Source organism: Peromyscus maniculatus, chromosome 8, assembly GCF_049852395.1.
Source record: "Peromyscus maniculatus bairdii isolate BWxNUB_F1_BW_parent chromosome 8, HU_Pman_BW_mat_3.1, whole genome shotgun sequence".
Classification (NCBI taxonomy): Eukaryota; Metazoa; Chordata; class Mammalia; order Rodentia; family Cricetidae; genus Peromyscus; species Peromyscus maniculatus.
In genome coordinates this window covers 69,144,453-69,165,635 of record NC_134859.1, presented here as the reverse complement: position 1 = coordinate 69,165,635, position 21,183 = coordinate 69,144,453, and the positions used below count along the sequence as shown (strand labels likewise).

Genomic DNA, 21,183 nt, shown 5'->3' with positions numbered 1-21,183 from the left:
GGACTCATCAAAATAGAATAAATAATGAATTTTTTTGTCTGAATCAGTCAAATATTAATGGACTGGCCATTGTTAATATATATAATGGAGTTTTTTGTCTGAATCTGTCAAATGTTAATGAACTAGACATTGTTAATGTAATTCTTGATGGAATATATTGTATATACTTATTGGATATAGTTTTTCTTATATTAGTTATGAGCTCCTTTTATTATTCTAGACAAAAAAGGGGGAATGTGGTGATATTATGTCCCCAGATATATTGTGCACCCTAATAAACATTTCTGGGATCAGAGAACAGAACACTCACTAGATAGCCATAGAGGCCAGAAAATGGTGGCACACATGCCTTTAATCCTATCACTTGGGAGGCAGAATACCATCAGAATCTCTGTGAGTTCAAGGCCACACCAGAAACAGCAAGGACCTGCTGTGCTTAGGCTGTGACCTGGGAGATGCTTTGTCTGCCATGTGGGAGACTGCAGAGTGGGAAAGGGCTGTGGAACATCACCCAAGTGGGCAGCAGGTGGAATGTGCCTACGATTACAACTTGGCCAAAGTGCATCTGGATATGGAGACAAATAAAACAACTGTGGATTGTCTTGCTGGAGCTTGGTAGAACAAGAATGGTTTTCCTTTATGGTTCTCTATTTTTTAATCTTCCTGTAGTGAGTTCCTACAACCTTTTTGATGACAATTGTGTTTTAGAATTTCTTAGTGTAGATAATGCATTTCTTGAATCTCTGCTGGGTAAGTCACTTGATTAAACAGTAGGTTTTAGAGAAAAGGTTTTAGTACCTATGAGGAATCAGTTTGGTTGATATAACATACTATAAGTATATTCCTTCTTCTCAACATAAATCAGGCAATTAATTGTGGTAGCCCCTAGAGGTTCTCTAGTGAAAGCGTACTCAGGGTCAGAGAATCTGAGCTTGCTTTACCCAGCAGGGCTGCATAATGAGATGATTTTGCCAGGGCATGTTTATCAGGTGTTTGGAAGGATCTACACTTGGATATATGGTGTGTTTTGATCTTGCAAGTGGGTGGTCTTTTCCCTCTCCCCTTGGCACATTATAAAAAGCCCATTTGGGGTATTGACACAGGGCCCTTCCAAAGCTATCCTGTGTCTCTGTCTTTCTTATTGTCTCTTTCTATCTATCATTCCCTCATTCCTCTCTCCCCCACCTAAGAACCCTTCAAAGGTGTGAGCAGGTTCGGACTGGACTCCACCAGACTCCCCCATATGGCACCTGAACCTGGAACTTAGGTAAGGAGGATAAAGAGAAGGAACACAGAGAGTTAAGTGGGCATACTCAGAATTAATTAAGTTGAGGCAGTGATATTCTATTTTTGGGGAATGAAATTGTAAATATAAGCCAGAGTAGTTTAAGTTAGACTGAAGCAAGTATCTCTCTCTGTCTCTGTTTCTCTCTTTCTCTCTCACACACTTTATATACCAAGTTAGGTTTAAAGTGGTAAAAAAAAAAAGTTTTGGTGAAGGTTGAGAAATACAGGCTTTAGGGATAGGGATATGGTGAAGGTTTAACTTAGAGTAGACATTCCCGAGTGCCCAACCTGGGATGCAGAGAGCAGTGTCCAGGACTGAGCAGTCACTGGGGATTTAGAAGTCCAAGAACAAGCACTGGCTTTAGAAGCCCCCACTGCAAGCAGCAGCCACCAAAGTAGCAGCAGCAAGAGCAGTGGCTATACCAAGCCAGACATTGGCAGCTGAGACCCATGGGGTATCCTCGAGGTGCAGGTGGCAGATGCCGAGAGCCAGCACAAGCAGTGAGATTCTGCATGTTTTCTGCTGTGAGGTGCTGTAGTGAGGAGAAAGCAATCAGAGTGCTTGTAAGAGCTGGACTGCCATGGCTTGAGGCTGTGCTCAACCTTAACAGGCAGAGCAGAGATGCAAAAGGCAGACAGTGGCAGTGCCTTGAAGAATGCAGCAGAGACTTTGGGACCCCAGCAACCAGAGCAGGTCTGTCACCTGGAGCCAGAGTCCCTGCAGCCAGAGTCAATTGAGGGATGTCTGGGAGAGCTTAGGGTTGGGGGTCAGGGGAGCAGCAACTTGAGCCATGCAGTGCAAGGCATGAGAGAGCCCTCAGGACCTCAGGACACAGGGGTCCTGGGCAGACAGATGATGACAGGAGACGAAGTTGGACCAGCACTGAGTTCCCCAGGCCCTGAGGGGACCATGCTGGGACTTGGACCACACATTGCCACTTCCTCATCCACCTTGGAGCTGAGCTGCTGTGGTGGGAGCCAAATGGACAGCTGAGACCCACGTGGGTACAGTGGGCAAACCCTACCCTTTGCCTCGGATTCATTACTAACATGATTAAACCCAAAACTGAAAAGAAAACAATATTCTTGGTGCATGGGAATGATTTGCATTATGAGTTGGACAGTTATACAAAGACTTCAAGGCAGCTGATGAGCCAGGTCCTGATTTTGAGCATTAAATGGAACATTAAGACTGGTAACAACTGATTTCTTGAACTTTTCAGACTTAGGAAATGGGGTGGACAGGAGTGGCTCAGTTGCAGTGGGACATTTTTGATTTCACCTATGTACATTATTAGCTGAGTGGCTTATAAACTGTTTTGTGTATGCATATGCACATTATCAACTGTGATTACTCAAGAACTGTTTTGTTTAGAAATAGAGAAATTAGTTTTTTCTACCCAAGCTCAAGATGCAGCTTAAAAAATTATTTTAAAAAAGAGGGCAGTTAATATTCCTCAATCTCTTTAATTTTTTAAATAAATTTTTAATTTTTTAAAATAAATATTCTTTGTCCTTTGAGTAGATTAATGTTAAATTGTGTTAATATGCCCTATGTTTTGTTAGCCAAAAGTGTAAATAGTTGTATTAAGAGATTGCTTTTGGTTGTTTGCTAAAGTTCATGAACTGTAAATAGTTATCTTGAGAGTTTGCTTTTGGATGTAAGTTTCTGATAATTAGTTATGTATAGTAATATTCATGTTAGAATTGTGTTGTTAACCTGTCAATGTTAATGGTGGTGCTAAGGTATCTTTAGTTTTGATAGGGTTGCATCAGGAGTTTACTGATTTATTCAATGCAGTCACATCAGCAGCTTATTGGTTTAAAGAAAAAAAAGGCTTTGTGCAGCTAAGACTGCTGTACTCATCTTAGACCCATTCAAAAAAGCAATTCCATCTTTATCATTCTCTACTCCTTTACTAGTTGGTATAGCAGCCATAAAGAGCAGGTATATTGCTGTGATTATTCCAACAACTTGCAAGTTCTTAGTGGAAACCTGATTCAGAGCTGCATAGAGTTAATTAAGCTCTGTACCCTCACTTAAGATTTATATTATTAAGAAGAGGAACATGTGGTCTAGTGAGACCTTACTCCGGATCACAGAATCTGAGCTTGCTTTACTCAGTAGGGCTGCATAATGGGATGATTTGGCCAGGGCTGTGGGTACCAGGTGTTTGGAAGGGTCTACACTTGTCTGTACGGTGTGCTTTGATCTTGCAACGGGGAGGGCTTTTGCCTCTCCCCTTGAAATATATAAAAAGTTCTTTTGAATAAAGCACTGGGCAACAGGGTATTGACCCAGGGCCCTCCTGAAGCTATCCTGTTTCTTTGTCTTTCTTATCGTGTCTTTCTTTCTATCTATCATTTCCTCATTTCTCTCTCCTCCACTCAAGAACTCTTTGGCAGGCTGGAGCTGAACTCTGACAGAATCCTACAATTACTGTCAACATGGAGCTGTATATCACTTATTGTGATGTCCAGGAAGGCAGAGAGATACACAGGCTGACACGGACTTTAGAGTTGGGCAGCCTTGGCTTTGTACCCTGGAGCTGGAATGTACTAGTCCATTTTTCCATAGGAAGTTTGTCATTTTAAGTCAAAACTTTCTCAGTCAAACTAGAGATATTGGGGGCCCAAATCTATGGACAGTTTCTCACAAAGAAGATTGTTTATGGTGAACACATTGCTGAGGTTTTCATTTATTTCTCAATCTAGTTATTGAAAACATAGGTGGGAGGCTGGTGAAGCAGCAGTGAGATTGGGAGGAGAAGGCTACAGCTGCTGGGAACTTTGCAGACTCAGAGTTGCTGGTGCTGGCCTGGCCTCATTACAGGCTTTTCTGTTGCAAACCTGCCACACCAGTGTTGTTAGAAATTTCCCACACTGGAATGCCAATATGTTAATGGTTGTTTTTGCTCTTTTCAGGGGCCAACCACCCTGCTCCCAAATGAATGACACATGGAGTCTTATTCTTACTTATAAATGTCCTGCCTTAGCTTGGATGATTTCTTGCCAGCCTTTTTAAACTTCAAATTAGCCCATCTACCTTTCAGCTTTGGGTTTTTACTTTTCTCTTACTTTTGTAAATCTTACTTCCACTCTCACTCTGTGGCTGGCAGGGTGGCTGGACCTAGCATCCTCTTCTCCTTTTTCTCTTGCTCCTCCTCCTCGTTTCCTCTCATATTTCTCCTTCTATTTATTGTATCGGCCTGCAAGCCCAGTCTATCCTTTCTCCTGCCTTGCCTTTGGCTATTCAGCTCTTTATTGGATCATCAGATGTTTTAGACAGGTAAAGTTACACAGCTTCAAACTGTTAAGCAAATGCAAGATAAAAGAATGCAACATATCTTTCATCAGTAAACAAATGTTCCACAGCATGAACAAATGTAACACATCTTAAAAATATATTCTACACACAGCAAGGTTCTTTACTCTTCATAAACTCTTGGGCTGTATATAGTCTAATAATGTATCTGAAAGGGAAGAAGTGTAGATGTAACCAACCGTCTTATTAAAATAAGAAACACAGACCCAATGGAGAAGAGAAAGCTGAGATGTCAGGGCTCAGAGCTAAAATCTTACCTCCTGCAGTGCTTCTAGCTTCCCCGAAAGAGAGAGCTACTTCCTATGTCTGTCTTTAAATAGTCTTTCTGTTCTGCCTTCTCATTGGTTGTAAACCCAAACACATGACTGCCTGTAAGTACCTCCCTCCAGGTCTTAAAGGCTTATGTCTCAAATGCTGGCTGTATTCCTGAACACACAGAGATCTACCTAGCTCTTCTACCAAGTGCTGGGATTAAAGGCGTGTGCTGCTGCCGCCACTACGCTCTTGCTAAGGCTCTGGGCAACTTTATTTATTAACATACAATGAAAATCACATTTCAGTACAAATAAAATACCACCATATTTCCCCTTTTCTATTTTAATAAAAAGATAAAGGCAAAAGGTTGTAACTAGCAAAAGAAAAACTATATACAAAAGTACAATAACTATATACAATATATACAACTAACAAATACCTAAACGATGTCTAGTCCATTTGTATTTGACAAATCAGAGAAAATAATTCCATTATCTATCCTATTTGGTAAGTCCAAAGTGTATCTAATTCACTTTCTATCCTAATTAATCTTCAACTATAACTAACTAAGCTTCAACTCCCTCAGAGACCCAAAAAGGAAATAATATTAGCTAACAAAAATAAAAACAGGAAGTGCATGCAAGCAACTTCCAAAAAATTTGTGAGTGGACAGAAACAACCAGCTGCCTGGACAGTCACCTGAGGTTTCTCCGCAGTGTTGGGGCATCATCTTCAGCCTATAGGCTTAGCGTATCTGGCAGACTCATTTGTGAAGTAGGATGTACACAAGGTCAAAGGTTCAACCTCACGTTGGATGAGAGCAGTCCATGTACCAGAAACACCTGAATTCCACTAGTGTCATGTCATGATTCAGGATTTTAAATTCTGGAAATTGTTGACGGTTTTTTAATTCAGCTGTTCATTCTTCTTGGCTGTGTATATATGGCTTCATCTCAGCATCCCCTTCTTCTCCACATCCCTCTCTTAAATGCCAGTCTACTATTGAGAGGTGTGAGCTTTCAGCTGCTGTTCCATTGCACAACAGAAGCCATCGGCCAACTGCCTGTTCAGCTGCCTTTGAAGAAAAGGGCACTGTACATTTTCCAGATTGCAAAGGCCACTTCAGGGATGGTGCCATATTGTCCTGGCCTCAGAAGATGCCTTTTGATAAAGCCATAACCACACTTGTTTTGGCAACATTCAGTAGTCCTTTGTTTCGTGTCCTGTCTGTCCATTTTGTCCTGTTGATTCGAGGATACTTTGTTGTCCTGTGGCTAACTGTTTTCACAATGAAAGTTAACTCCATATGCAGTTTCTTCAATGCCCATATTTTCCCTGAAGTAGATTGGTACTGCCAGGAGCCGACATGTCTCAAAAAAGAAAAATTTCTAAGTTATTAAAACATTTTAAATGCCATATTCTGTAGAACTCTGAAGGGTTTGAAGATGACCTGTCTAAAATATATCTGCTCAATTTTTAAAACATGTCTAAAATGACTACAATTTCTATTGTAATATCTAACTACTAACTTTCATTTCTTTATATCCTAATAGTTGGTAATAATGTAAAGTATTTAAAACTAGTAATTGTCTTTTTCTTTTCTTTTCTTTCTTTTTTTAAACAAGAACCTTAAATCTAATCTCCTTTGCTTAGCCTTTTTCCTAACCCTTGACAACAACTTGTAACCAAACCCGCTAAACAATGAAAATTATCCCAGACCCAAATCCCATTAAAAGGAACAAAAAACCACCCGCCTCACACCACCTCTTTGGGAATGTGGGCGTCATATTCTTAAAGTTGCTTCCTGCTGGGTATGGGCAAAGTTATATTTATCCTGAAAGAAAAATTTTAGGTTAATTGTCAAATTCTAGGAGAGGTAACTATATCCTTCATTATTATCCAGTCTGTATATAATGGCAAGGTTCAGGGTTTATCTCAAGTCCTTATTCAAGTAGTCTTTGAGACTGGATCATCTCAGCTAGTCATCTCAAAATTGCTCTGAGCACCTTGTAGTTCAAAGCTGATCTGTAGATGATGTTTGTCAGCTTAGTGATATTATTATTGTCCATGTGGAATTGTTGTTGTGGGGCCCCAACTTCTTCCTAGAGACTTCAGTTGATGTTAGGCCTGGCCGAGATTTCCTGCAGAAAAAAGTTAAGAGACTCAAACACAAAGACATATATATACAGCTAATTGAAGCCTTTTCTCTAGAATTAGTTAGTACTCTATATGACCATTCATATCTTTAAAAAGTTTAAAATGTATATATATCTATATCTATATATATACATATTAATCTTGTAAATTTTGATATTAAATTTATACTTTAAGAAAAGTTTAAAGAATCAGAATAGAATCAAAGAGTTGAGATTAGTAATAGAATAGTCCCTTAATTAATTTGGCTTTTGTCCTGTCCCACAGCAGAAGATGGCTCTTTTATTCTGGCATGATACAGGGAGTTTGCATTTTCCTTTTAACAACATGCTTGATTTTGAAGAAGGAGAGAGCCATTCTCCAACTCCAAAGTCAGCTTTAAATTTTAATTGAACTGGGACTATTAGAAGACCAATAGTGTTAAATCTTTAGAGAAAAGCAGAAACAAACATTTAGGAAGACATAAAATTTTTTAGATAATATATACCCATACGCCATTTCACTCTGTTTCCTAGGATAGATGATTTGTCCCTTTTCTTCAGTTGTCTCATTTGTCCAGTGTTCTTCAGATTCCTTAACCTTCATTCTCCTAAAAGACAAAAACAAAAACCTTTCTCCAAGACTAATTTTTGGGATGTTCCTTTTTGGCAAGTTATTATCTGATTAAATGAAAAGGCATGTGTTACTGGTACAAGTTAGTTTAAATTGGATGTTCATGCTGGTTGATGAACTATCACCTCCTCTAATTAAGAGGTTTCTTAGCCGGGCGGTGGTGGCACGCCTTTAATCCCAGCACTTGGGAGGCAGAGGCAGGCGGATCTCTGTGAGTTCGAGGCCAGCCTGGTCTCCAAAGCGAGTTCCAGGAAAGGTACAAAGCTACACAGAGAAACCCTGTCTCGAAAAACCAAAAAAAAAAAAAAAAAAAAAAAAAAAAAAAAAAGAGGTTTCTCTTGTTCAAATCGAACCTTTATCAATTTTGTTGGTACCGACAGCTTACCTTCTCCTGTAGAAACAAAAGAAAAACCTCGTCCCCAATGTAATACATACCCTGGTTTCCATTCTGAGGTCAGCACATCCTTAAAGTATATAGGCTGATTTAATTCTGTAGTTTTTTCTATTATCCAATGTCTCTCTGCAGCTGCTGTTCCTTTCTCATTGGCATTGAGAAAATTCAAAGTTAATAGAGCATTATGCAGTCTATTTCTGGGGGTTTTTGTTACCCCTTTCTGTTTATTTAACATATCCTTTAGAGTTCTGTTTGATTTTTCTATAACTGCTTGACCTGTAGGATTATGTGGTATACCTGTAATATGCTTTATATTGTAATAAGCAAAAAACGGTTTCATTTTAACAGAGACATATGATGGAGCATTGTCAGGTTTCATTTGTGCAGGTATACCCATGATGGCCATAACTTATAGCAAATGAGTGATTACAGAATCAGCTTTTTCAGAACTCAAATCAGTTGCCCATTGAAATCCTGAATAAGTATCGATGGTGTGGTGTACATATTTCAATTTTCCAAATTCTGCAAAGTGAAACATGTCCATCTGCCAGATTTCATTCCTCTGAGTACCCTTTGGGTTACATCCTGCTGGTAATGGCATTTGATTATAGAAGGAACAAGTAGAACATTTCTTTACTATTTCTTTGGCTTGTTGCCAGGTTATGGAAAAATCCTTTTTTAAACCTTTACTATTGACATGATGTTTTTTATGAAATTGTGAGGCCTCCAACACATTTCCTAGCAATAATTTATCAATCTCATCATTGCCTTGTGCTAGAGGGCCTGGCAGACCAGTATGGGATCGAATGTGAGTTATATATAAAGGATAACTCCTTTTCCTGATTGTATCTTGTAATTGAATAAATAGTGAAGTTAATTCTGAAGCATCAGGGATAAATTCTGCATCTCAATATGTAATACCACTCTTTCAGCATACTGAGAATCAGTTACTATGTTGAGAGATTCTGAAAAATCCATTAATACCAACAGAATAGCATACAATTCTGATTTTTCAACTGAATTATAAGGACTTTGAACCACTTTACTTAAATTTTCTGATTTGTAACCTGCCTTTCCTTCTTTGTTGGCATCTGTATAAAATGTACAAACTCCAGATATGGGTTTTTCCGTACAATTCAAGTCAAGATCCAATCAGCTCTCTTTATAAGATCAATTCTATTGCTTTTTGGATATTTGCTGTTAATTTCTCCCAAAAATTACTGCAAGCTCTTTGCCAATGCTCAATTTCTGTCCATAATTTTTCAATGTCCTCCTTAGTTAAAGGTATGACAATTTCTGCTGGGTCTATTCCTGCTAATTGACAAAGTCTTAATTTTCCTTTCCAAATCAAGTCAGAGATTTTTTCCCCATTAGTTTTTAATTTTTATTTGGTTTATTTGGTAAAATTATCCATTCCAATATAATATCTTCCCTTTGCATTAATATTCCAGTAGGAGAATGCCTAGAAGGTAAAATAACCAAAATGCAATCCAGCTTTGGATCAATACAATCCACATGCCCTTCATGAACTTTCTTTAATACCAAGGCCAATTCTTTCTCAGCTTCAGGTGATAATTCTCTTGGACTATTTAAGTCCTTGTCACCTTCTAAGGTTTTGAACAAATTAGTCAGTTCATCATTTTTTACCCCAACAATAGTTCGTAGATGAGAAATATCTCCAAATAATCTTTGAAAGTCATTAAGAGTCTGTAGTCTATCTCTCCTAATTTGCACCTTTTGGGGTCTAATTTTTTGTAGCTCTATTTTATATCCTAAATAATTAAGAGAATCTCCTCTTTGTATCTTTTCAGGAGCAATTTGTAATCCCCAGCAAGGCAAATTTTTTTTTACTTCTTCAAACATTCTTTCCAAAGTACCTGCATTTGAGTCACCTAGTAAAATATCATCCATATAATGATAAATTATATATTTAGGAAATTTTTTACTTACCAATTCCAATGGCTGTTGTACAAAATATTGGCACAGTTGTGGGCTATTCAACATTCCCTGTGGGAGGACCCTCCATTGAAATCTTTTAACCGTTTGAGAATTATTATAAGTAGGCACTGTGAAAGCAAATCTTTCTCTGTCTTTTTCTTATAAGGGTATTGAAAAGAAACAGTCTTTTAATCGATAACTATGAGAGGCCATCCTTTTGGTAACAGAGTAGGCAAAGGAATTCCAGATTGTAGAGAGCCCATTGGCTGAATTACTTTGTTAATTGCTCTAAGGTCTGTTACTATTCTCCATTTACCAGATTTCTTTTTTAATAACAAATACAGGAGAATTCCAAGGGCTGGTTGATTCTTCAATATGATGAGCATTTAACTATTCTTCTACCAGCTCTTCTAAAGCCTGGAGTTTCTCTGTTGTTAAAGGCTATTGCTGAACCCATACAGGCTTGTCTGTTAACCATTGTAAAGGTAGAGCTGTTGGTGTCTTTGAAAGATCATCAGTTGTTGTGCCCTGTTCTTGTATAATATGGATGGCTGGTGACCACTCAAAATAATGCCTTCTAATATTTCTCTCAGAAACATGTGATAGTTTATGATTTGTTTCTGAGATTGGAGGGATGTTAATTTGAATATTCCACTGTTGCAACAAGTCTCGACCCCTCAGGTTCATAGCTATGTTAGCCACATATGGTTTTAATTTTCCTCTCTGTCCTTCTGGACCTATACATTCCAGCCATCTTGCACTCTGTTTCACCTGAGATAATGTCCCAATGTCTTAATTCCTAGTTGAACGTTTATCTCCTGAAGGGGCCGAGTTGGATGCCAAAATTCTGGTGCAATTATGATAACGTCCGCGCCTGTGTCTACAGGACCAGACAACAAAACACCATTTATTTTTATCGTTAATTTTGGTCTTTGTTCATTAATTGAAGTTTCCCAAAAAATTTTCTTTATGTTTTCTCCTGAATTTTCTATTCTCTCTGTTTCATCATCCTGACCAGCATGATTTATTCCAATAGGCATTTGGTTATTTAATCACTCTGAGTAGGGGTTTCCTCTAAGGCTGCAGGAAAGGTTTGAACTGGATTTGCTATGGGGGCCTGCATGAGGCCCCTCCAGGAGTTTCCCGAAAACTGAGGCAAAGGATTACCCTGTCTGTCCTTTGTTGATCTACATTCGTTCGTCCAGTGTTTAACCTTACCACACCTTCTGCATACTCCAAAAGGAAGGGGCATTCTCTTGCCATTGTTCCTTGAAGAAACATTGTTTCTAGGAATGACCTGTTTACAGTCCCTTTTTAAATGTCCTTGCTTTCCACATCCAAAACATCCAACACTCCTCAAACCTTTTGAAATTGCTTATCCTACCCACATATCATCATGCTCATGAGCCTCAACATTAATTGTATCTCTAATCCAATCTTCCAAAGGTGCAGATCTTGCCTTTAATGGCCTGATTATTCTTTTGCATGCTGCATTCGCATTCTCAAAGGCCAAAGATTTAATTATTAATCTTACTAGCTTCTGAATCTGAGACCATTCTCTTACTGCTGAAGCCAGACTTTGTAAAAAATCTGTGAAAGATTCTTTTGGGCCTTGCATAACCTTTGTAAATGACTCAGGTTTTTTTCCTGGTTTCTCAACTCTGTCCCATGCATTCAAGGCTGCCATTCGACATAAAATTAGGGTTTGGACATCATATAAACATTGTGTTTGTACTGAAGCATATTGGCCTTCTCCAATAAGCTGATCCTGGCAAACTTGTATTCCTTTATCCCTCCATTGTTTTTCTATGTTTTTAGCTTCATCCATAAACCAAGTTAAAAATTGCAGCCTCTGGCTGGGTTCAAGAACAGCTTGTGCCAGCTCCTGCCAGTCCTATGGTACAATCCTATTATATGTTGACCAAGAGTTTAACATTTGCTTTACATATGGGGAATGCATGCCATAAGATACTATTGCCTCCTTAAACCTTTGTAAATCCAACATTTCAATTGGAGCCCAAATATTTTGTGTAGTCATTTGATCAGGCAACAGCTGTACGGTTACAGGATAAATTAAGGGTGACTGTGTGAAAACAGGCTTTCTTTCTGCAACCTTATGATCCAAACTTGCAACAACTTCACTGTTAATTTCTTCTGTCTGAATTTTTACAGGCTTAACAAGTTTTTCTAAAGCTGTCATCCTGGCACTTAAATTGACTATCTTTTTAAATTGTAAAATGAGGATAAACATAGTGATAAACTGCATAATTCCAATAATACTAATCTTCTCATATAGTTGTTCCATTGTCAGACTGCCTAAAATTTCAAACAAAACCCATTCTTCCAATGTACACATAAAACCGATATTTTTTTCCGAGACAGGGTTTCTCTTGTGTAGCTTTGCGCCTTTCCTGGAACTCACTTGGTAGCCCAGGCTAGCCTCGAACTCACAGAGATCCGCCTGCCTCTGCCTCCCGAGTGCTGGGATTAAAGGCGTGCGCCACCACCGCCTGGCCAAAACCCATTTTTTTTAAATGTGCAAAATATTTCTCTTTTAAATAGTTTCCTTTAAAATATCTGATATGTTGTGACTTACCAAATCTGCGTAGAACAGTAGAAATCCAAGGAAATTTCAAAACAGCCACCTAGTGTCCTAGGTGTGAATCCAGAGAGAGAGAGAGAGAGAGAGAGAGAGAGAGAGAGAGAGAGAGAGAAAGTGTAAAGTGTAGCTGGCTAAAGCTTAAATCCAGCCACATGTTCCCTCTTGAGCCGAGTCGAGCCTGGGCTCTGGCTTCCTTAAGCTCCCACCACGTTTGTTGGCTTTACAGGCAGGGGCCCTGTTCAGCAGGGCAGGCCTGAGTTGTTTGTAGCACTGGCTTTAAGCAAGCAGCTCATGGTTAGTCCGGCCTGAGGCCAAGAAGACCTGGGCCGGGGCTAGGGAGCCGGCTGCTTGGGCTAGGGAGCCGACCCCAAGCGGTTTTTAATGGATTCTCATCACCCAGGTGTAGATGTAACCAACCGTCTTATTAAAATAAGAAACACAGACCCAATGGAAAAGAGAAAGCTGAGAGGTCAGAGCTCAGAGCTAAAATCTTACCTCCTGCAGTGCTTCTAGCTTCCCCGAAAGAGAGAGATATTTCCTGTGTCTGTCTTTAAATAGTCTTTCTGTTCTGCCTTCTCATTGGTTGTAAACCCAAACACATGACTGCCTGTAAGTACCTCCCTCCAGGTCTTAAAGGCGTATGTCTCCAATGCTGGCTGTATCCCTGAACACACAGAGATCTACCTAGCTCTTCTACCAAGTGCTGGGATTAAAGGCGTGTGCCGCCACCACCGCCTCTGCCGCCGCTGCCACCACCACCACCACCACCACCACCACCACCACCACCACCACGCTCTTGCTATGGCTCTAATAGCTCTGACACCAGGGCAACTTTATTTATTAACATACAAAGAAAATCACATTTCAGTACAAATAAAATACCACCATAAAGAAGGTTTAGGGAGAGAAGTCAGTGGAAAGGAGTGAAGAGTGAAACAGTGAACAACTGAGGGAAGGGTTGCTGAAAGAAATGCCTACAGCCTGAAGAGAAGCTCAAGCTGGAGATGTTGGAGGTTTCTCTGCACAAACAGAGGTAGTTGAGGGAATCACCAGTTGAAAGGAATCTCTGCCCCAGGTGGGTGGCAGAAGCAGTTGAGACTCCAGGGCTCCATTGTGGATCACTGAGTAAAGTCAGGACTGAGGAACTTGCCCCAAATCTGTTGCTGGAGGGCTTCACAGCAGTCCCACAATCCATTTATAAAATAATCACAGACACTTATATCACTTATAAACTGTATGGCCATGGCAGGCTTCTTGCTAACTGTTCTTTTATCTTAAATTAACCCATTTTTATAAATCTATACCTTGCCATGTGGCTGGTGGCTTACCAGCTTCTTTATATGCTGCTTCTCCTGGCGGTGGCTGCAGTGTCTCTCCCTCAGCCTTCCGCTTCCCAGAATTCTCTTCTCTCCTTGTCCCACCTACTTCCTGCCTGGCAACCTACTTCCTGCCTGGTCACTGGCCATCAGTATTTTATTTATATAGAGCAATATCCACAGCACAAATCCCAAAGAGAAACTCTTCCAACTTCCCTATCCAAATGTATTCTAATTGCTAATTTCCCTTCCTGACCCTGGCATGCTTTCCATCAGGACCTTGACCCATTCCTCTGTGGTAAACCTCTTCACACAGCTGTCTTCAACATGCCAGGAATCGGGCTCTGCAGCGAACACAGCACAGCAGAATCTCTCCACTCTGAGTGCACAGACATAGGAACACTCATCTTCTGATTTGCTGACTGGGATAAATTTGCATGTGTACTTTATCTCCTGCTTCTCCTCACAGAAGTGAGTGACAGGAAGCTGTTGGATGCACCTTTCTATTTCACACTTTAGCTCCCTAAGTTTGTTCTCATCTGCTTTAAAACCAGTAATTTGCTTTGTTTTTTCATCCAAACCAATGAACAAATATCCTCCATCAGTGTTGGCAAATGCAGAAACAGTTAGAGGGAGAACCTCTTTAACTCGTTGTACCAACTTATTTGTTTCAAATGATTTATATTCAACGTTTTTGGATTCACTAAAGGAGAATTCTGTCATTTTTGTGAGTTCTGTCTGGTCAAAAAAAGCAGCAGCCTGCTCTTGCACATGGAGTTCTTCTTGCATGTTCTCACCAGGCCTTTCATCCAGCAACCTTGGGTTTATTGGAGATCTTACTCTAGGGTCGTCTATGTCTTTGAAGAATTGCAGAGCAGTACGCAAGTTCATTTTAACACAGGAGGCCCCCTTTCTCATGTACAAATTGGTGGCAATGGTGATAGGGTGTAAATCAGAGATAATCAGACTCCTTGATTCCACATGGATAGTAAGAGAGCATCCTTCCTGCTTGAATTCTAGGCAGTTCTGAACAAGTGGCAGAATACTCATAAAAGAAGTATCCAAATCTTCTCCTATTCCATGTTGGGTGATGTCATAGCCTTCATTTTCAATATGAGCCTTGACCTTGCCCCCTCTAGAATTCAGCAGAGCACACACAGCCCTTAAAATGTTTGTATTCTGTTGTATCCTATGCCTAGTCTCCATTTTCTTCCTACTTTCTTTCCCGAGAGTGACTTCTCCTACATTTAGAACCAGTTTAGCAGAGGTACTTTCTGGATCAACAGTGATGTTCATTTTTTTCAGCAGCCCTTCCTTTGCAAGCTGACTTTCTTTCCTGTAAGACAGACATAGATTAGAAAAGGTGGAAGGGGATAGAACAAATTCCAAACTGAGGAGCAAACAGCAAAATTGTCCCCTGGATGTGTTCCATGGGACTGGTTATTAAGCAGGTGGGGGAAATGGTTATTTGGGGACAGTTATTTATGCCATGATAAAATATATCAGTAGTGAATTCTCAGGTCTTTTGCGATACTTCATTATGATCTGAAGATTAGTTAGTTATAGTTGAGGATTAGTTAGGATAGAAAGTGAATCAGGTACATTTTGGACTTACCAAAATAGGATAGATAATGGAATTATTTTCTCTGAATTTGTCAAATACAAATGGACTAGACATTGTTTAGGTGTTTATTGTTTGCATATATGGTATATAGTTATTGTACTTTTGTATTTAGTTTTTCTTATATTGTAAATTTTTCCTTTTTTCTGTTTAGTAAAATAGAAAAGGGGAAATATGGTGATATTTTATTTGTACTGAAATGTGCTTTTATTCGTATGTTAATAAATAAAGTTGCCTGGGCGTCAGAGCTAAGAGCAAGCCATGGTAGAAGTCTGGCAGTGGTAGCACATGCCTTTAGTCCTGATCACATGACAGGTAGATCTCTGTGTGTTCAAGGATACCACCAGCATGGAGAAACAGGTCTTTAATCTCAATACCAACCATAGAAGATCTGGAGGTCTGTATAGACAGGCAGTGACAATGAGGTCATGTGGTTGGGTTTACAACCAATGAGAAGGCAGAACAGAAAGTCTATATAAAGACAGATACACAGGAAGTAGCACACTTGCTGAGGAGGACAGCAGCGGCAGTGGAGGGTAAGCTTCTTAGCTCTTAGCTATTGCTCTGACCTCTTGGGCTTTCATCTCTGCATTGGCTCTGTGTTTTTATTTAACAAGATGGTTACATCAACAATGATCCTTCTTTATTTTTTACCTCAGTGATTTATTTCCTTCCTAATATTCAATATGGTGTAACTTGAATTCTGTGCCTTTTCTTTCAATAAACTGCAAGGTCAATTTACCTATGTTTTGGGGGATTTTTATCAAGCAAATTTTTGTTACAAAACCACTTATGCTTTTTTTTAAGTAATTTCTGATGTTAGTTCATCAGTTATCTGCTTCCATGGAGAGTCTCTTAGCAAAATTGCCCCTAGGTATCTAGGCACATAGAATAATAGAGCAGGTGAATTATCTTCCTTCTTTTTGGGAGTAAATTTGATTTGTAAACTTTGGCCGTTGATTTTGAAGAGCATGGACTGAGTTGTGGTCCTCTCTTCCTATTAGACACCCACATATTTCCAGTGAGGTGGGGTTTTTATGGTTACAACAGAATCACTATGCTCCAATGCTTCTTTTCTTTCCAAAGTCATGTTGTAATTCCTCACTCCTATGGTAATGAGGCCTCTGGGAGGTTAGTAGGTCATGAAGGTAGAGTCATCTAAATGGACCCAGCATTCTGATAAAAGGTGCTCCAGACAGCTAAGCTCACCCTAGACCACATCATGTCACAGTGAGACACTGGCAATCTTCAAAGAAAAGACGATTGTCACTAGATCCTGAGCATGATGGCATCTTCATTTTGCACATCTGCCCTCTACACTGCAAGAAAATAAGGTCTATTATTCATAACCCACCAAGCTTGTGTCACTTTGTTACATCAGGCTGAACAACATAAGGTGGCCAGCCTCAGTCTCTGTGCATCTCACCCACTGGTGTTTTCCTTTGAAGACCCATCAGGATCAATTTTCCTGCAGACTGAGACCTAAAATGATTTGGCATTTGTCAACTAGTTTTTGTTGTTGCTGTTGGATTAAGACCTTATTTGTTTTTATTTTATGCATATGGGTGTTTTGGCGACATGCCTCTCTGTTACTATGCATGTGGTGTTCACAGAGGCTGGAAGACAGCATCAGACCCTCTGGGACTGGATGTTAGCCTGCAGGTGGGTACTGGGAACAGATCTCTGGTCCTCTGCAAGAGCAGCCAATGCTCTTAACCACCAAGCCATCTTTCTAGCCTGAGATCTCCCAGTTTTGAATATGGCTTTTTCTTGATTGGGCATACATGTGGTTACCATCAACTTCTGACTTTTAGTTCAGTGGAGTTCTGTGTTTTTTTAATGTTTCTGTGGGAGAAAGAGAACACAGGAGTACTCTCCTTTCTTCCAGCCTAGTGTGGGCTCTAACTCCTAAGCAATCCTCCTGCTTCAGTCTCCTAAATAACTGTGGTCAGAGTAATGTCCTATTACTCTGTTACTGTAGCACTCAAGTTAATTTATGGGTATTTGTTTTAAAATTTGCATCTATGAGGTTTGAGGTTCTTCCATCTATGATTATGGGTGGATAATTGTGTAGAGTGTAACAGCATCAAAAAATGATTCCAGAGGATGAGTGAGGGCCTGGGGCGTGGGGACCTCAGTGAAAGGACATTTGCCTGATGTGTACTGTGCCCTGGGTTAAACCTCAACCTATACAGAAAGTCAAATATTAAATGGATTCAACATTTTATGGACATGAACTCATCGTGGTTTCGCATCCTACCAGAAATTGAAGGAGAAAATTTAGATTCTTGCTTTTCCATGGGATCACATATTATTCACAAGCAGTTTTGTATCATTATCATTAACTGTTTAAAAAAAAACTTTAACCGGCTGCATTATCCTATATGTGGCATTAACGTGTTAAAGAGTCCCCTGTTACTGTAACTATACTAGTACTATGGCTCAGTGTGACTGAGGCTTGGGGATGCTAATCACATCAATTTTCACTAAGCCCCAGAGTTCCCTCATGGAGTCCCTATTCCTATACACAATATGGTTCCGGCATCTATGAAGATCTGCTGGAATGGTGAATGCCTGTCATCTCAGCTTGCAAAGCTGAGTTTGAAGACAGCTTGGGCTATATTTTAGAAAGATTCTGTCTGTTTGCAGGGTAGGCACTGGGGTGGGGGGATAGGAAGGAAGGCGATACAGACACCAAGCAAAAACAAAACTGAAAGTCTACTAAGGCACGGGAAAAACAGTTTCATTTCTGCTCAGTTAGAAGATGCTGCCTCACCCTGTTATGCGCATTACTGAGAAATATCTGTTCCTCATTTCCTCCTAACCCCTCCCATTCAGCATTCCCTCATTCAGATCCTGTCCTAACCCAGAACACCTGGTTCACCCCCAATATGGTTAGGGAAGAGGAACCACATCTCACCACAAAGTGCTAAAGGAAGATGCTCCTGTCCATGTCACATTTGGGACTCAAGGGAATTGTAGTGGAATCATCTTATAGAGAGTCTGTGACCTAGCCTGGGACCTGGGCTATCTCATTTCAACACCTGTGGCTATACTACATTTCAATGATTTAAAATCTCTCCCTGGGGTATCTATCTGGAAAACAGTCCTTAACTACTAAGCTGAATCTGGAGCCCACCAATTCTGGTCCCTAAATGAAACTCACAAATCTCCCACAAGCCTTGAGTCTGATTTAAACACTAGTTGTTTCCTTTAAAATTCATTAGAGTGTTCACTGGAGAAAATTCTCTCAGAGCTGAACTCAGAGCCTTGACTGTCGTCATCTTTAGCAGGAAATGGGTGGCATTCAGACAGATGTCCCTAGTTCCCCAAGCAGTGTAGGTTGGCAGGAAGGCACAGAACGGAGGGCACAGGAGAGGAAGGAGCTGCCTCTTGGGAAACAGGTCATCCTGGAGCATTTCCTGCTGGGGTGACACTTTGCCTCTCACTTGGGAAGGCAAGGCTCTCATTCTAGAGAAAAACCCTCCAGGACTCTCATGGCCTTAGATCTTTTTAGTGCTGGGATGGCAAATTTCCCCTAACTACCCACAAAGTTAGGCCCAAGAAGATGGAGCACCCTCAGAGGGGCTTAGAGACCTGTAGAAGCCTGGCCTGTGCATCAACTCTTCTCCCTGCTTCACTGGACCCTACTGGACCCTCTCAGAAACTAGGCTCCCTCTATCAGGGATCCGTAAGTACCCCAACCGAAGCAGACCAAGGATTTTGCTCTCATCCCATGCTCCCAAAGCTTGCAAGCCCTCAGCAGCTGTGAAGGAGGCTGTGAAGGGGCCAAGGAACCAAAGTTCCCAGAAAGGAGACAAAGCTACAAGGATCTTCTTTATGGCTCTGGGGTGCACTGGAAGTCCCCCACCTCATCCCAGAGCCAGCAGAGTGAATTCTGGTTGGGCATGGGAAACAAGGACTGAAGATGTTGAGATGGAGGGGGCTGCCATGGAGTGTGGCTCACTTACCTAAAAGATGCTCCAACAAAGCTCACTCGGCTCCTTGAAGTCTACAGTGACTTGGCTGTGCTGTGGACTCCTGCTGACCTAACAGGAAACTTCAAGCCTGGGACAGACTCCCACAGCAGAGACTTGGTGGCTGTCACCAGATTTCTTCAGCAACTGGGTTGGAGAATGCCAAGCTAGAGTGCTGTGGTGGCTCTAAATTTCCTTTGTGGTGTGGACCGATTCCTCCACTCTCAGTGCTGGTTTCAGTTTTGGAAAACCCGTGTTTGATTGGTCAGTGTCAATCCAGGAAGTTTGGTAACTCTCTGTAAGCTCTTTGATCCCTACTGTGACTGTCATTTGACCTGTCAGAATTGAAGAACTGGGCTCCTTGACTTGGTAACTCAGCCTTCACAACTTCACCCAAATCCCCAGGGTAAAGCTACTGTCTCTACCCTCAGACAGAGCAGGAGACACTAGGACATCAAGAACACCTGCCACAGTCTTGCAGGGAAAGCACATGGAGATGGAGCCAGGGGAGGCAGAGGAAGAAGCTGGCTAGTAGGGTGCAAGCTGCATCTCCTAGCTCTTTGGGAAGATGGGTTTCTGTGGGAGGCTCCAAGGGCTACCCTAGGCAAACAAGACTCATCTACCTCTTTTTCTTTGTGCCCTCTCTTATGTTAATTATGGTCATACAAGTTTCTCTGACTCACAACATTTAAGATCCACAAACCAGGTGTGAAGAGGAAGGTGAGGCTGTAGAGTTGAGAGGAGCAATGAGATGTAAGAAAACAGTGTGAGAAGGGAGGAAGAGGCCAAGGTGAGAGGAGAGGGAAGGCCAGGGGGCAGGAGAGAGGGTCCTCAGAATCCCCAGATGTGGTACCTCTCCACCATCAAGCTCAGGCAGGTCAAAGAGCCTGTGGGTGACTGGAGCACACTTGCTCAAGACATCCCAGTTGAGGGTGGATGGATCAGAAGAAACAAGGCTTCTGCATTCTGTCCCGTGCCCCTCCCCCAACCTCAACCCCTGTAAGAATAAATGTTAACTTCCTGCAGCCGGCTTTGGATCATTTCTTACATCCCTGTAGTTAATGCAAGAATGCTGCATGCATTCTGTTGTCTTCTGGCCTTTCTATCACTGGTGTGCTCCTGAGCTGCTGGATCCTCAGAAATGGTGCCCAAGGCCTTGAACCGAGGCTTGATCTATCAACACAAAGTTGTGTCCAGGCACCCATGTGCACCTGATGGACAGGCTTTCCAACACTTGACATTTTCACAATTTCTCATTTTCCTGAGTCATTGAAATTTCATTTGCATCTCACATGTTGCTAAATATTCATTGTTATATATATCATATGTCTGTAATATATATATACTCATATATACAATAGGGAATGTCAGTCAGATATAAAGAGAAATGTTATTATGTCATTTGCAGGAAGAAAAACAGAAAGGACTAGAAAAAAATTCCTCATGGTGAATAAAGTAAGTCAGACCCGGAACTGCAAATACTGTTTATTTTCTCAACTATCCGGACCTTCACTTTATGTTGACTGAGGACAGTGTCTGAGGTGGGAGGATGGGAAACAAGAGAAGTTGGAGTGGCCAAAGAAGGACCAATGTTACATGTTTTCTCTCATTTGCAGAATCCAGTTCTGTATACACTCACATATGTGGACACCACAGGGGGACTGTGGGACTAGCAAGGTGACCATGAAGAGAGAAGAGGAGG

At 40.9% G+C, this 21,183-nt stretch overlaps 1 protein-coding gene across 3 annotated transcripts; it reads right to left on the bottom strand.

The window, feature by feature from the left end:
- Positions 1 to 4,827: 4,827 nt before the first annotated feature.
- Positions 4,828 to 19,702, bottom strand: LOC102916589 (schlafen family member 1-like). Of its 3 annotated transcripts, none has more exons than XR_013041796.1 (3): positions 19,476 to 19,696; positions 7,509 to 12,618; positions 4,828 to 7,008 (listed from the first exon to the last, which is right to left on the bottom strand). XR_013041796.1 is itself a non-coding variant. In XM_076542998.1 (2 exons), exon 2 carries the CDS (start codon positions 15,177 to 15,179, stop codon positions 14,115 to 14,117), a length of 1,065 nt encoding a protein of 354 aa, XP_076399113.1. In that variant the 5' UTR covers positions 15,180 to 15,219; positions 19,476 to 19,702; the 3' UTR covers positions 13,383 to 14,114. The 3 variants fall into 3 exon arrangements, 1 of the variants encoding a protein (XP_076399113.1); XR_013041797.1 differs by having other exon boundaries at positions 7,509 to 7,610; XM_076542998.1 differs by lacking the exons at positions 4,828 to 7,008; positions 7,509 to 12,618 and adding an exon at positions 13,383 to 15,219 and having other exon boundaries at positions 19,476 to 19,702.
- Between the last annotated feature and the right edge of the window lie 1,481 nt (positions 19,703 to 21,183).